At 50.2% G+C, this 15,198-nt stretch overlaps 1 protein-coding gene across 5 annotated transcripts in view; it reads left to right on the plus strand.

The window, feature by feature from the left end:
* ADCY5 (adenylate cyclase 5) overlaps positions 1–11,028 on the plus strand; it is a 148,513-nt gene extending 137,485 nt beyond the window's left edge. For all 5 annotated transcript variants that reach the window (XM_077118133.1, XM_077118129.1, XM_077118132.1 and 2 more), the window contains 4 exons: positions 3,581–3,844; positions 4,937–5,141; positions 8,184–8,308; positions 10,234–11,028. In XM_077118133.1, the coding sequence (XP_076974248.1) occupies positions 3,581–3,844; positions 4,937–5,141; positions 8,184–8,308; positions 10,234–10,362 (723 nt within the window). In that variant the 3' untranslated portion in view covers positions 10,363–11,028. The remainder of the gene's footprint in view (positions 1–3,580; positions 3,845–4,936; positions 5,142–8,183; positions 8,309–10,233) is intronic.
* The last annotated feature ends 4,170 nt before the right edge of the window (positions 11,029–15,198 follow it).

The raw sequence follows: 15,198 nt of genomic DNA on the forward strand, positions 1-15,198 counted from the left end.
ACCACCACAACATCCTTGTCAAAAATCAGTTGGTCATGGATGTGAGGGTTTATTTCTAAACTCTGAATTTGGTTCCATTGGTCTATATGTCTATCCTTTTGCCAGTACCATGCTGTTTTGATTACAGCTTTGTAATAAGTTTTAAAATTGAAAGGTGTGAACTCCTCCAATTTCATTCCTTCTTTTCAAGATTTTTTTAGCCATTTGGGTAGCCCTATCCTTCCATACAAATTTGATGTATTGGATGATTATCTAGAAAGAACTTTTAAGTCAACAAATACATACTGCATATTTATTGTGGGTATGCTGACAGTCAGAGATAAGGGAAAGGAGGAGACAGGCTGGGTTTGTGGTGTGGAGTCCAGAAGCTGAAGAATTGGGCATGGGTGAGGGAGGGGGAGAGTGGCAGGAGGTAAGGGGAATGGGGGCCAACACTCACGGTGTTGTGAAGGCCTTGGTGGTGAGCCTAGTGTAGGTGGGAGTGAGCTGGCACCACAGTGTTGGAGGAGCAGGGCATGGTCCATTGAAGAGACTAGATCAAAGGACCATCGAAGACTAACAACAGGAAGCACCTCTCCCTTGGTCTGGTGAGAGTTGGCCAGGGCAGGGCAGTGGCAAGAGAGTTGGCCAGCGGTGGGCAGCTCTGATTTGTGCTGGGTGGCACAGATGGAGGCTGAAATCCAGCCAGCTCTGCTCACCAGGCTGTGTACCCACCTTGATTGTTTCTTCCTGGAGGAAGGGTCCCTGCAACTGTAGAGAGGTGGTCTCGATTGGACCACCTCAGAAGATCCAGGAGAGGGCGCCCAAGAACATTTGTGAGAAAGGTGGACTGCATTACTTCTAACCCCTTGCAAGGAGGAGCTTCTCTGCCTCTCTTGGTCAGTCTCTCTGTCCAGGTTGCTTCTCTAGCTCATTGGCAACTTGCTCAGACCTCCATCTGGAACTTATTATTAACTTTGAGGTTAAAATCTTTGGGCTGAGGCAGGAGGCCCACAGGAGCTCTGTGGGGTGCTGAGTGAAGATGGAACTTCTGGTTGTCCTTATTGGGGTCTGGGCTGGCTTGAGCTCAGAGGTCTGCAGTGTCAGATGCAGTGGGAAAATTAGGGAGGTTGTCACATGATTTTCACACAGAATGCCCCTTATAAAGCTCTGGGCTGGGAGGGACCTGGAGAACATCCAGTGACTCCACACTTTCTCTTCTCACTTAAGCAGCCTCAGCTTCTCAAAAAGTTGTTCCCCAGCTCCTCTCTTTGCTCTCACGTTCCTTCTTCATCTCTCCATTCTGCACATTCCCAGGAGGTTCCAACTCTGTATTCGAGTGTAGCCAAGCTTTGTGGGACCTAGAGCCAATGCCCCTTGACTTCTCTGCTCACACTCCCTCACCACAACTCCCACATGGCACACCCATGAAGCCTCACCTAAGATGGTTGCTTGTGGTGCAACTTGGTTGTGCTGCAGAGGCCTTGAGAAAAGGGTCCACATAGGGGAAGAGTAAGCCTGTCACTTGGCCTCTCCTGGTGATCCTCCCCCTTCACCCATACCCACGTCTTTATCCCAGCTCCTGAGTGCACAGGGTACACAGGGGCTGCCTGCCCAGGCTGAGCAGATCAGCCCTTCAAGCTTCTCCACCGAGCCGACACCCAGTTCCCCCATCCTGCCCAGGCAGGCAGGCAGGCAACAGCTTTCTATACACCCAAGCCAGGGTCCTCCCTCCCTCCTTTGAAAGTGACGACCTTAATGGGCTGTATGTGGGCTCTGAGAGCCCAAGCCTCCCAGCCTGGCAGCCCTGAAGCAGCAGCAGCCATAGGCCCCCTCCCCTGCTGCAGGAAGAGGTGTGCCAGGGACAGGGACGAGCCTTCCTACCTTCTTCTTGATCTGTGGCCTTGAACTCATAGGCAGCTCATCAGATGTGGCAGGAGTGCCTGGCTCAGACCCGGGAATTGGCCTCTGCTCCCAGCATCCTGCCTCTCCCCTCCTCCATCTGTCTGACCCTTTGGGCAGATACTCTTGGGAAGGACACATGTCCCATTTCTGCCATGTGTTGGGCTGAAGCAGAGGAGCTGGAGTGCTCCAGGGCTCTATGGGACCCCTGACATGTGGCCTCAGTAGAAGGTAGGGGCAGCGGTCTGATGCATTTTCAGAGGCAGGTGGTCCAGCTGCTGGGGCTCCTCCATGGGGCAAGTCATTGAGAAGAACAGGGATTCCCACTCCACCCTCCTTCCCTGGGCACACCTGCTGCAGAGCTAAGACTAGGTAGCCCTTTCTTATTGGATGGTGGGATGTCCCACCTCACAGGAGCAAAGGCTACCTGGGCTGAAAGGCTGCAGCAGGAAGATAGCTGTGCAAATTGAGCCTACTTGGCATGTGAGGGTGGGGGGTGGAGAGTGGGGCTCCTTTAGGTTCCAGGAGCTTCTTTGGGCAAGGCCCCAATCCTCCACATTTCCAGCAGCACAGGATTGACAGCTGTTATGGTGCCACCTAGGGAGCCTCTCATCTCATGGCCAAGACTTGGCTTCTGAGCCTTGAGTCCCTGAGCTTTCTGTCCTGGGGGCTGTCCCTCTCCTGCTGGATCCAAGCCCTGTACCCTTGGAATGTGAATGCCAGCTCCTTTCCCATGGCAGACACCACCTGCAGGAAGAGCTGGGAACACAGTCCTCCTGGGCAGGCCCTGAGCCACACATAATCCTGGCCCTTTTGGAGATTATTGTTGAGCCAAATATGAAGGTCTCTGTGTTTCATTAGAAAGGGCCTAAGCAGGCTGGCTGGCTCGTTTAAATAGCCCTGCTAATATTTTTTTTCTTTTAAATCTGCTCTACCAACATGGCTCCTGGGGGCCATTTTCTTTACCATCCAGGGTAGGGGTCAGGCAGCCAGTAGAGTCCCCCTGTGGTGTCCTGTGTGCTGTGAACACTTTCCAGATGATTCCATGCCCTTCCTAGGTGGCGTGTCTTTCTCTCTACCTCAGTTCTTATTGCTGTTTACTGGCTTCTTGACCCGAGGGCTCTCCTTGTCCCTTTACCTTGAAGAGTAAGTTACCACCAACTCCACCTCACCAGCACCTGCACCTCCTGACCCTGTCTGGCCGCATCTGGCTCTGGAGCAAGTCTGTTCTCGTGGGAGGCAGGGAGACTTCCCAGGGCTGCTCTCCCTGTGGGATCAGTTAGTAAACTGCTTTTCTGATTGCCTTTCCTGATACTAAGAGAAAAATGAAAAGTTGAGGGGTCCTTGGGCAGCGGGACTGCTATTTGGGGTGTGGTGTTTGGACCATTCCTTTAACCTGCTGCCTAGTTCTTTCGGCCTCTTCTGCAGGGCCTGTCTCTACTCAGGGATTCCCTCCCTGAGGGTCAGCACCCTTAGGCATCTCTTCCCCAGAGGCGGGCAGGAGAGAGTTAGATCCTTGATAACTGTCAAAGCCATAGATGCTGGACCTTGCAGAAGCACCGCGGGAGGAGCGAACAGCAGGCTGAGAACAGAAAGCTGGGCCATGGCTGAAGGCTTGGGCGCCCGTGGCCATTTGGTGCATCTATCTATCTTTTCCCCGTTCTTTGCCTCCCCCCGCTGACCTGCCCCCCGCTCCCAGGCCACGGAGGAGAAGGAGGAGATGGAGGAGCTGCAGGCCTACAACCGGCGGCTGCTGCACAACATCCTGCCCAAGGACGTGGCGGCCCACTTCCTGGCCCGCGAGCGGCGCAACGACGAACTCTATTACCAGTCCTGCGAGTGTGTGGCCGTCATGTTCGCCTCCATCGCCAACTTCTCTGAGTTCTATGTGGAGCTGGAGGCCAACAACGAGGGCGTCGAGTGCCTGCGGCTGCTCAACGAGATCATTGCAGACTTCGATGAGGTGTGAGCCCCGGGCGGGCTGTGCTCCGAGGAGGAGGGGCACGCTTAGGTCCCTGGGGTGAGAGGGTGTGAAGAGCCTGATGCCCCCCACCCCGTCCACCTGACTACCTAGGAAACTGACCCTGCCCCAGGCCTTGTGATGGGCCGCACATTTCCTCACCTCTCATCATGTGACAGATGAGGAAACCGAGGCCCACAGAGTTGAAACCTCTTGCCTAAGGTCACAGCCAGTAAGTGCCAGGCTGGGACTTTAGTCCAGGCTATTTGGATTTGAAATCTGTGCTCCTCAAATGCCCCATTGGTGCCCTGTCCAGCTGGTTCAGCAATTCCTCCCATGTTTTTCTGGGGCTGCACAGGGCCTCAGGGCCTGGGGAAACATTTCCAGGTTTTGAGTGAACATAAGAGGCATTCCTAGACTAAGTGAGGAGGCAGGACAAAGGTGCAAGGCCCTGGGCAGCAGAGGCAGAAACAAAGACATTTCTCCATTTATTCCTTGTTGAGTACCTGATGTGGGCCAAGTCTTGGGGAAACTGAGGTGAGTTGGGCAGCTCAACCCTGGGATCTCACTGAGTGATCAGAGAAACAGACCCAGCAGTGGGCATGAGAAGGGCAGCCGCAGAGGGAATGCAGGGCCTGGGGCACGGAGCACAGGCAGGAGAGGAGTGATGGCACTGGAAATGGGCAGTGTCGGAAAGAGTCTGCAAGACTCCAGGATAGTTGGGTAACTGGAATTGGCCAAAACTGTCTGGACAGGCTTCTAGCAGGTCTGGAAATAGAAGGGTGTCCTGCTGGGGGTTCCCTAGGTGGGATGGGGTGTGAGCAGTGAGGGGACAGCTTCTGTCACCCCTTTGGGGGCCAAGGGTCCCAGAGGTGTTGAGGGGCCTTGCCCAAGGGGTTCTCAGTGTGGGGTGGACAGGTGCCACAGGGCCATTATGCCATTAAGCCTGACCTAGCTTGGTCAGGGCTAGAGACAGGCCTTGCCACACAGAGAGGGGCCCCAGGGCTGTCCCTCCCTGGCTAGCCTCTGTCCATCCCTGGGGACCTCAGGAGCCCCGACTTGGGGTGACCCACGTTGTGATGTCCTTCTGCCCAGATCATCAGTGAGGATCGGTTCAGGCAGCTGGAGAAGATCAAGACCATCGGCAGCACCTACATGGCTGCCTCAGGCCTCAACGACTCCACCTATGACAAGGTGGGCAAGACCCACATCAAGGCGCTGGCTGACTTTGCCATGAAGCTGATGGACCAAATGAAGTACATCAATGAGCACTCCTTCAACAACTTCCAGATGAAGATCGGTGAGCCGGGCCCTGGGGAGTGCTGGGCCAGGCTGCGGCAGGCACCCAAGCTTATAGGGACCCCCCACCCCCATCCTGCATCTGCCATCCAGTCCAGTGGCAGAAGGCGGGAACGCATGCTCCCAGTGGTGGCAGAGGCTGGCCTTGTAGCACATCCCCCTGCTCAGATTTGGGGTAGGAGGGATACTGATTACTCCCACTGGGGACCTCCTGGAGACAGTGCCTCTGCTTATGTGCAGGCCAGTGGCAGGAGTGGGAGCCCTTGTTCTGAGTTCTGACCTCGCCCACTCGTTGGGGAGGCTGGTTGGAACCTTGGCTGTGCCTGCCCCAGAGGCTTATGGAAGATGCTGTGTGCCATGGACACAAGGCCTGCTGCTGGCTGTCCCACAGGGCAGAATGGCAGTACCATTTACTTCAAGTAATATGCTTAAAGGTGTTCCAATGTGTTCGGTAAAAATAAAAAGCAATACAATTAAATACTTGACACACTTTAAATATAAAATTTAAAAGCATGTTTCAAACCATTAAATTTATGAACTTATCAAAATACTGAACATATATTCTACAGACTTGTTAGCAAAATAAAAACAAAATGAAGAGGAAATAATCATGTAAAAGAGACAGTGAAATATTTACACTTTTTAAAAGACAGAAAACAAAATGAGTTAGTAGGGTTATGGTTGTGTTCCCAGTGGTATCTTTGCAGATGAGAGTAAAACTACTAGCTTCTAGCTGGCAAAATCTTTCTAATCGATACAACGTGGGGAAAGAATGGTGAGGCTGTGGTTATAAGTCATCTCCAAGTACCTTCTCTGGACTCTCCCTTTGCTAGATGCCTCTGGCCTCATTTGATGGCTTTGAGGGAGCTTTGCAGACACTTTTCTGGTGTCCAGAAGGCCCTGGCAGGGCTACTGCAGAGCTAAGGCTCTGCCACCCTCAGCTCCTACATGGAGAGGAGGGATTCTGAGCAGAGGCCCTGGGTCAGTTTCAGGGCAGAAACTGATCATCAGGTTATAAATCTGATCAGATCAGGATCATATTCTGCTTGTTCAGAAAATCACTGAACCAAGAATTTTAACAAATTAACTTTGCAGTTTTATTATCCCAACTTGAATTTTGACAACTTTCAAGTCTATAGAAGAGTTGAAAGAATAATAGAATGAAAACCCACACATATCTACATACTCACTCATTTGCTCCACCATGCTGTGCACACAAAATGATTTCAGAATCACAATTCTCAATCTGTTCTATAAAGTCCAAGGTATTTTCGGAGTTCTTTTTGTCCTAAGGCTATCTCTTACCAAGGATGCAAAGTCTTACAGGGTATGAATTATTTTTGCAATAGAAACTTTGCTTTGCCGAGTGTTATTTTCTTCTTTCTCTCGAGGATTATGGAGGTAAAGAATAATGTTTTCTGCAGGAGCAGGCCTTTGTTCCATTCAAACTTATAATGTATGTAATGAGTATTTCTCACGCCCTAAGTGATTCAGATTTCAAAATTTTAAAAAGTAAAAGTAATTCACCAAAAAAAATACTGGTATTTCAGTTCTCAAAATTAGCACATTGAAATGTTGAATTACTAAAACTCAGTGTTTTATAATCATTGTTCTCAGGAGGCATTTCTTTCTGGCCTGAGTGTCAGGAATGCGCTTTCCCTGAAGGAGCTTGTTCTGTCCTGTGGGCGCGATGGGTTTGCTGCCAGAAAGCCCAGACTAGAGCCCGCTGGTGTCTGCGTTCGCTAATGTGTAGCCTAATTTCTGTACTCTATGCTTAGCTTCGTGTAATGTTGCCATTCTTATTTTCCTTTCAATGCATCTTTTTCATCTACTTTTGATTTGTTTTTTTTCTCCTGGTGTGTATTCTTGTAAGCTTTTTTGACTGGGGATTGAGTGATAGGGTCTAGCAATAGTAGATAACAGCTGGGTAGCAGGCAGCATTCGCCTTGTCTGGAAGATCTCTTTATACAATCTCAGGAATGTCTTCATTGGACTTGGCTTCTAAAAATGGCCTAAAGCTATTAAGAGCTTGGTCTCGTCAGTGTGGTGACAGTCCATCCTAGTAATGACATTTAGGGTAAAAAGCTGTATATGGTATGACAGGTCCAAAGAGGAGGAGGACAAAGGGAAGATTCTAGAGGCCAGGCAACACTGCTGATTGACCCAAGGGGCTATTTTGGGGGTTCTGCTGTGTTTATATTCCTCTCGCTCACATGCAAGAAAAGAAACAGGGAAGCTTCATGAAGGCCAGTGTGAGCTACAGTTTATGTAATAGGAGGGATCACCCTGGAGCTTGGGGACAGGACAGAAAATGTCCAGAGTATGTTAGCTTGAGCCAGAAGTATGAGGGCAGGATTTAGTGAGGAGGGAAGGAAGGAAGACACTTGAGGTAGGAGAAGCAAATCAGCAAAGGCCCAGTGGCAGGATTGCCCAGTATTTCTTCAGGCAGCCAGGCAAAAGCAGAAGTGCAAGGAGAGAGATGGTAAGCCTGTGTGGACAGCAGCAGCATGGTTTCCTGGAGCTTGGTTACTGCAGCACCCTCACCCTAGCACAGAAGCCCAGAGAAGAGGATTACTTGGAGAGGGAAGAGATGGAGCACGGCGGTGGGCTAGGAGCTAGGTTCCAAGAACGAGAAAGGTGGAACTGCTGAAAGAAACAGGAGTGAGGAAATGGAAAATTATGATTCTGGTATATTGAGCCTGAAGTGATGGTGAAAATTTAAATGCCACTGGGAGAGATAGAATGGCACCAACAAGACAACTGGATTATACCAGCGGTCACTGGAAACCTTGGAGAGGACCATTTTGGCTAAGCCGTGGGAGATGCGGAAAGGGGGCCAGACTTGTAACAGCTGAGCATTGACTGGGTGGCAGGGGACACAGGAGCAGTGGGCATTTGAACAAGTTCCTGTTGTGTTGAATCAGTAAACATTTGATAGGCGAGGGCTGGAGGACCCTGAGTGTGTCCAGGGAATTGTGACAGTGATAACAAAGCAGGCATGCTTTGGAACCTGATGACCATGGCTGACTTCTGTCCCCTGCAGGGCTCAACATTGGCCCCGTGGTGGCCGGGGTGATTGGGGCTCGCAAGCCCCAGTACGACATCTGGGGTAATACCGTGAATGTGGCCAGCCGCATGGACAGCACCGGCGTGCCCGACCGCATCCAGGTGAGTGCAGCAGCCTCCGCCACCCACCTTGTCCACGAGGAGAGACCTCTCGGAGCCTAGGAGGTCTTCAGGGCAGGCCACGGCAGGGCCCAGGCGGGTCTGAAGCCAAATTCAAGAGCGACAGGGCAGATGGTGCCGAACTCTTATAGCTCAAAGAACACGATTGTATGCCAGGCCCACAGTCCCTTGGACAGATCCTCAGACTCATGCAAAGCCCTCCACTGGGCACAAGAAGGAATGTGGAGGTGGGAGGCAGGTTTGGCTACTGATGTCAAGGCAGGAGTGCAAATGGGGAGCCTGTCTCTCAAACCAGGCACACGACACCACAGGACATGACACCTGTGGGAGGGGCAGGAGTGTAACCAAATGGAGCCCATGGCACTTAAAGGCCTGGTACAGGAGAGGCTGTTTTTCAGGAGAACGAGGCAAGGCTGCTGGTCCCTGGGATGGTGCCTCCATCACACCTCTTTACCTTTTGTGGCTAGTTCTTTTGGTGCCAGTCCTGCCACTTTTCAGCTGCTTTTGCTTTGCTCAGGCCTTCCTTGATTCTTTTTGCTCTGTCCTAACAATGGAGAGACCCTGGCCTGGGCCATAACCCTGCACTGCCCCCCACACCCCTTACTTCCCTGTGAGGCCATGGGAGGGTCATTTTGCTTCCCTGGCCTCAGATTTTCACATGTGCTAACCTGTGCTATTTTTAGGACTCTTTGCCCACACTGACACTGTCCCCAACTTCTCTCCCCTGAGGGACTTCTGAATGAAGGGTCTGGCTCTGGCCAGACCAACCCAGGTTGGCTGGTTCGTAGGTACTGCCTGAGGTACTCGGCCAAAGTGACCTTTTGGCCCTGTGCCAAGAGGGGACAGGACTGCAAGACAGTAACTGGGGGTCCTGAGGCAAGATGGGGGAGAGAGAGGTGTGCAGGTAGAGCTTCTCACCACCCAAGAAGACAACGTTGGACAGGAATGAGGGAGTCTGCCAGCACACACCACGGAAACCAGCACCTCACCTTCACCCGGGGCTTTACCATTCACAAAATCCAGTGATAACAAAGCCCAGTCACCACTCAGCAGTCCACCTGGCAGCTCCCGGTTCCCTTCCTCCCCGACCCCCCTTAGGGCCAGGCTGCTCCAGGCCATGCACCAGGTGTGCCTAGCGTGGTTGGGGTAGGGGAGCTCTGACTATACTCAGAAATGGTTCTTATCTTGTGAGGCCTTTGTTTGAATGGCTTCTCCCTCCACTATGCAATAGATACAATGAACAAAGCCACCTGTGAGTTTTCCTTTGTTCCAAAAGCCAAGGCAGAGACAGGCAACATAACCTGGAACTGACTCCAGGCTCTGCCATTTATTAGCTGTGTAACCTCAGGCAAGTGTGTTAGGTGTATGAGCTGGAGGATAATAATAGTACACTTTCTCCATAGAAAGATTACAGGAGATAAGCAGTGGTTCTTGAACCTATCTGTGGTGTGAAAAACCAGTTTTTAAAAATATTTCTGACCTGTCACGGACTGACACTTTTGTGAAATACAGTGATTACATGCTTGGATATTACAGCGATGTCAGATCGCTGCAAAAGTTTCTGAGCACACACTCTCAGTTTCCATAATTACTTTATTAGGGACTGATAAAGTCCGTGGACCGCTATCTGCAGAGCACTGAAATAGCACACAAGAGGCACCTGTCACAGTGCCTGTCACAGAGGAGGTGTTAAGAACAGCAGCCGTCAGCGTTCTCATTGCTAACAGGCTCTGAGCCACTGTCAGTCCCCACAGCCCCTGTGGTGAAAGAGCTGCCCACCCCCTCCTGTGGTTGAGGCAGGGGTGGGGGCAGGGACAGGCTTTGGGCATCCACAGAGTGGCTCTGCCCTGAAAGCAGGCTCCTGGCTTAGGTCATCTCGGTCTCCCCTCTCTCCTTTGCCTCCTCAGGTCACCACAGACATGTACCAGGTGCTGGCCGCCAACACGTACCAGCTGGAGTGCCGGGGTGTGGTCAAGGTCAAGGGCAAAGGCGAGATGATGACCTACTTCCTCAATGGGGGGCCCCCGCTCAGTTAGCAGCTGCTAGCCGATGATGCCAGGCAGCCTGGCCTCCGAGCAATGGAAACGGCTTCTTTGTGTGCCGAGTGGGCAGGTGGGAAGCTTGCACTCCAGCCCACGTGACAGCGCCAGTGAGAGTTTCCACTTTGACTCCAGAAGCAGATTCTGCCTTGGCCGATGGGCAGTGGCCTCCATCACAGGCCCCGGGGTGCCGGCGTCCTGCAAGCACCAAGCTGACCAAAGATGTCTCCCTCTGTAGAAGACTGACAGGCTCGATTTAAAGCTCGAGTTTTCTAATGGGTGCTGCTGCTCGGGTGGAGAGGAGCTGCGGGGGCATTTACCAATGTGTTGCAGCCCAGCACACGATGGCAGGGCCTTAGAAGGGCGGGCGCAACTCTGATCTGGGGGAATCGAGGGGCCCCAAGCGTTCTGCTTTTCTGGCTGAGCCTTTAAAATTCAGACAGAGGCTGTGGCCCATGAGCTCCATGGAGGGGGCTTCCTGGCAGCAGTGCTGTCTCTGGAAGGACTGTAGCCTTTGTCGCCATTCCCCTCCCAGACCTTCACACACACAGTGTCCCTTTGAGAGAAGGAGAACTAATTGCAAGGGGGAGGCAAGAGGACTCCAAGCAAAGAGTGGTGGTTCTGAGAAAAAGAAAATATTTATTAAATAAAACAAAAAAAGTTTTCTGTGCCCTTCTTTAGATTATGCTAGTTGTATGCGTGTAAGAGACACACAACAAATGAGGAACACGTCAGCAGGATTCCATGGGGAGGGGAGGGGAGGGACCCCCACTTGTCTTTTTTGTATTTTTTATTTTGTATTATTGAAAACCTTGGAGATCTAACAGATATACCAAATTCTATATTTTGTAAATTCTCTATATTAGAAAACAGCTGTGCACAGCGGGTTGTGCTCCTTTGTCCTGTTCGTGTGTATGTTGGTACAGGTGTGGGTGTGCGTGTGTGTGTTTATGATGTGGAGTTGCTCTCAGGCAGGACGCTTGTTTCCTTCACTTCAGATTTGGCAGTTTTCAGTTCTCCCAGGTAATGCCAGAGCAGTGGGTGTGTCTTTTTGGGGTACCACAGGAAGGGCATAGACATGTTACCCCATCTCTCTCCCCTTTGGCCCACCTCCCCCCATAACTTTCCCTATGTAAAATCCAATTGGAACGGTGAGAAAAAACAAAACGCTCTTCCCCATCCCAGACCAAGTTGGGGCCCCCGTGCCCCCTTCTGCTCTCTATGTTGCCAGATGTTTGCCGCCTGGGGAGAGGCAGCACCTGCTCTCCGGGGCCCTCTGCTGGGAGTGTGGGCTCTGAGGAAGCCTAGCTCTGCCTGGCTTTCTTGGTTGGCCGAGATGCAGGTGGCTTTCTCCAGAAATGATCCCTCAGAACCAGATGCAATGTGCAGCCCTCAGGTTCAAGGAGGGGGCAGTGGCCTTGCCCTCCACCTGCAAGCTGGGACAGGGAAACAAGTGGAGCCCAGCTTAGGAGTCCATATGACCAAGCTAGTAGAGAGGAGATTTTGTCTGGTTTTTGTTTTGGAGTGAAGTGCAGTTAAGTATACTGTGCAAAAGAATTCTATTTTTTTATAGCCTAAGAGGGAAGCATTTTGGAAGTGATATACTAACACAGAAGTATATTCAGACGAAATCCTTAGGGCCTGCACCCAGATCTTTTCATTTCTTCTCAGGGCAGAATTACTCTCATCTCCAACAAGAGCTTAAAGGAGGTGAGATGGCAGCTATCTGCCAAATGCTGAACACTCTGATGCCCAGTCGTGCCACCTCTTACTGGACACTAGCTCCTGTCCCCTCTCCCACACATCGGCTCCCACCCTGATTTGAACACAGCTCTGAGAAGAAAGCATAGGAACCTAAAACTGCCAAGCCTGAGTGTGTCTTGTGCTTTCGCTGCACTCTGAGTTCTGTGTTGCTCCTCTTGCAGCCTTCCCCCTAGTGTTGTTCTCAAGTCCCCTGCCCCTCCATTTTGCTGCTGGTGGTGTTACATTTTTGTTTTGCTTCCAACCTGAGTAAAGTGCGTACTGAGTTCACCCCATGTTTCCCCATTGGCCATGCCCCAACTCCCCCACCCCCGCCTCGTGGGGCCGGCCCTCCCCATCCCAGCAATGTCTGTTGACCACGTGCAGTGCTAGCTCTTCGTTCCCTCTAAGGGGTGTGCACTCTTTTTATTCCTGCTCTTGCAAACACGGATACGATTATGATTTCCCATGGAAATTGAAGTCTATTTAAGTAATTTAACTATTAAACACTTTCACTGGTAATGTGTCCTGGTTTGATTTGTGGCTGGGGCCAGGGAGTCCTAAGAACAGTGTACTCAGGCTTTGGAGGGGTGCTGGGGGAGGGAGCCTCGGAGTGGAGAAGCCCCTGAATGGGAGAACTGCACATTGCCCAAGTGCCAAGCAGGTACATCTCTACCACACGAGAGCGCTGTCTCATCTGTGTTTTCTGCAGTGACAGGCTTTTTACTCTTTCAAATAAAAGAGTGTTTGAGGCTCTGGGACCCAGGTTTCCCATTTAGGCATGCCATCATAGACACTTTTCCATGTGTCTGTAGCCATCATAGACACTTTGCCAAAGATTTAGGCCAAGTTCATTACCAGCACAATGATGAGACAGAATTTTGTCTGTCTTCTCAGATGACAGTCTTGCAGCCTTAGTCCATTCAGAGAGACAGTATCTTGCTAACCAAGGTCCCCCTGCTACACTACTGTTCCATGCTATACCTCTCAATTTGATATGAATTTTCCAAGTACTTAGTATGTGCAAGGTATCATGCTGCAAGGGAGCAAGCGCAAATTAGTCCTTGTTGTAGAAGCACTCAAAAATGGGCAAAGTTGGGTGGACTTGGGGAGGTTGCTAGTTTGAGAAAGACACCTAAAGATTCTGATGTGATCCCACAACTGAAGAATCTGGTCTAGTGGAAGAGACAACCAACCAGACATGATAAGATTCTTTAGGCTGTAAACAGCAGAAGCTGTCACAAGCAAACAAGATGGCCTTATTGTTATTGGATGGTTAAAGAATCCAAGAATCACAGAATCACAGAATCCAAGCAGTTGGCCATCCAGATGTGGGGGAGTGGACATTTCTAGGAACCATGTTATAAAGGGTTTACCTTCTGAAATTGCAGTTCCCAGACCTGAGTAATCAGAGTTACTAAAGAACTTAAAAATAAATAGAGGTTCTTAGGTCCCACTTCCAGAAACTCTGGTTCAGTAGGACTGGGAATTGAAAAGCTTCCAAGATGATACTGATGACGAGCCACTTTTAGGAACTATGGCAGTAGAGCCTCTAGCATTTATAAATCTCATCCTTCACTCCCCCATCCCCACCCCAGTCTCTCCTACAAACTCTCAAAAGAAACTCTGATAGGTCCATCTACCTCTGGCTCAACACTTAATGGCTAGACCAAGTCACATGAAGGAAGTCTGGCTGCTAAGTGTCTAACCCTGTGTGTGAACAGTAGGGGAGGCTCAGTTCTCAGAAGAGAAGTTAATCTAAGTTTCTAAAGAGTTCCAGAATTTTGGCAGGAGGAGAAGGAAAGGGCAGACCAAGTGGACAAGAGAGTAGGGAAGGTGCATGGGGTCTAAAGTTATCTGGCAGGGGCTGGGAGGAGGATGGTGTGGGTAGGAAGGCAAGTGGGAATCAAACCATGAAGGGCTCAGTAAAGTTTTGCTTCAGAGTTTAGAACATATCTGCAGGCAGTAGGTAGCCATGGAAAGATCTTATGGGGGGCAGATATGATAAAAAGTACAAAATTGAAATCAAGAGAGATGTGCAACTTTCCCAATAATCTGGGCAAGAGACTCTTAAGGGTGTGAACTCTGCTAGTAACAGAAGAGCTGGGGAACAGGGGAGAGAGACAAGCAATGCTTCATCAGTGACATGCACAGACAAAGAAAAGGCACAATTTAGGAAAACTCAATGTCTAGCCTGAAACCAAGGACATGAATATGTCTTTTGCCCACAGAAAGAAGCAAGAGTTGGTACCTTGGGTTTAATTTCAGACACCAACTCAGATGTCATGGGATGTCCAGGAGGAATTATAAAGTAGATAGCTGGAAAAAAAGTGGGTCTATGACTTGGACAAAAGTATTAGTGAGGATTTATTCAGCTGCACATAACAAAAACAAAAATGGCTTAAACAAGATAAGGATTTCACTCTCCCTTTCTCTCATACACATACATGTACAAGTGCTCACACAAACTCAGAAGCAGGTAGCCTTCTGCTGGTGGGTGGCTTACCAATCACTAGGGACCCAGACTCTCTTCATCTTGCTGCTCTATCACCTTAGGTGGCTGCCTCATGGCCCAAGCTGGTTGCCCAAGCTCCAGCCTGTAATCCATATTACAGTCAGCAGTACAAGGAAGGCGCTATGAAGAGTTCACTTTCTCCTGTTAAGAATACTTCCTGGAAGCTGCATATGTTACTTTCACTATATCTCATTAGCCAATATTTGATATGGCTACATCTAAATGCAAGGTGGTGGGGCAAAGTGTTTGGCTAAAACAGAATTATTATAACTAAGGAAGAGGAGAATGGTTATTAGGAGTCTCTGCCATACCTGCTGAAAGAAATTCAGACAACTTCTGCAGTAGGATGGTAGATAAAATAGGACAGTAAAAATGTGATTACTCAGAATTTGTAGAGTAAGGAGAGAAGAGGGCTGAGATCGGTGGCCTGGCCAAACCAGAAGAGAAATTGGTAAAGGACATTCAGAAGGAGTAATCAGAGAGGTGAGAGGGCAGAGTTGGAGAATTCATGGGAGTTTAAAGGAGGTACTTAAAATGCTTACAGATAACGTTGGATGAAGACTGAAATCACTGTGGTG

The sequence above is a fragment of the Tamandua tetradactyla genome, chromosome 10 (assembly GCF_023851605.1).
Source record: "Tamandua tetradactyla isolate mTamTet1 chromosome 10, mTamTet1.pri, whole genome shotgun sequence".
Classification (NCBI taxonomy): domain Eukaryota; kingdom Metazoa; phylum Chordata; class Mammalia; order Pilosa; family Myrmecophagidae; genus Tamandua; species Tamandua tetradactyla.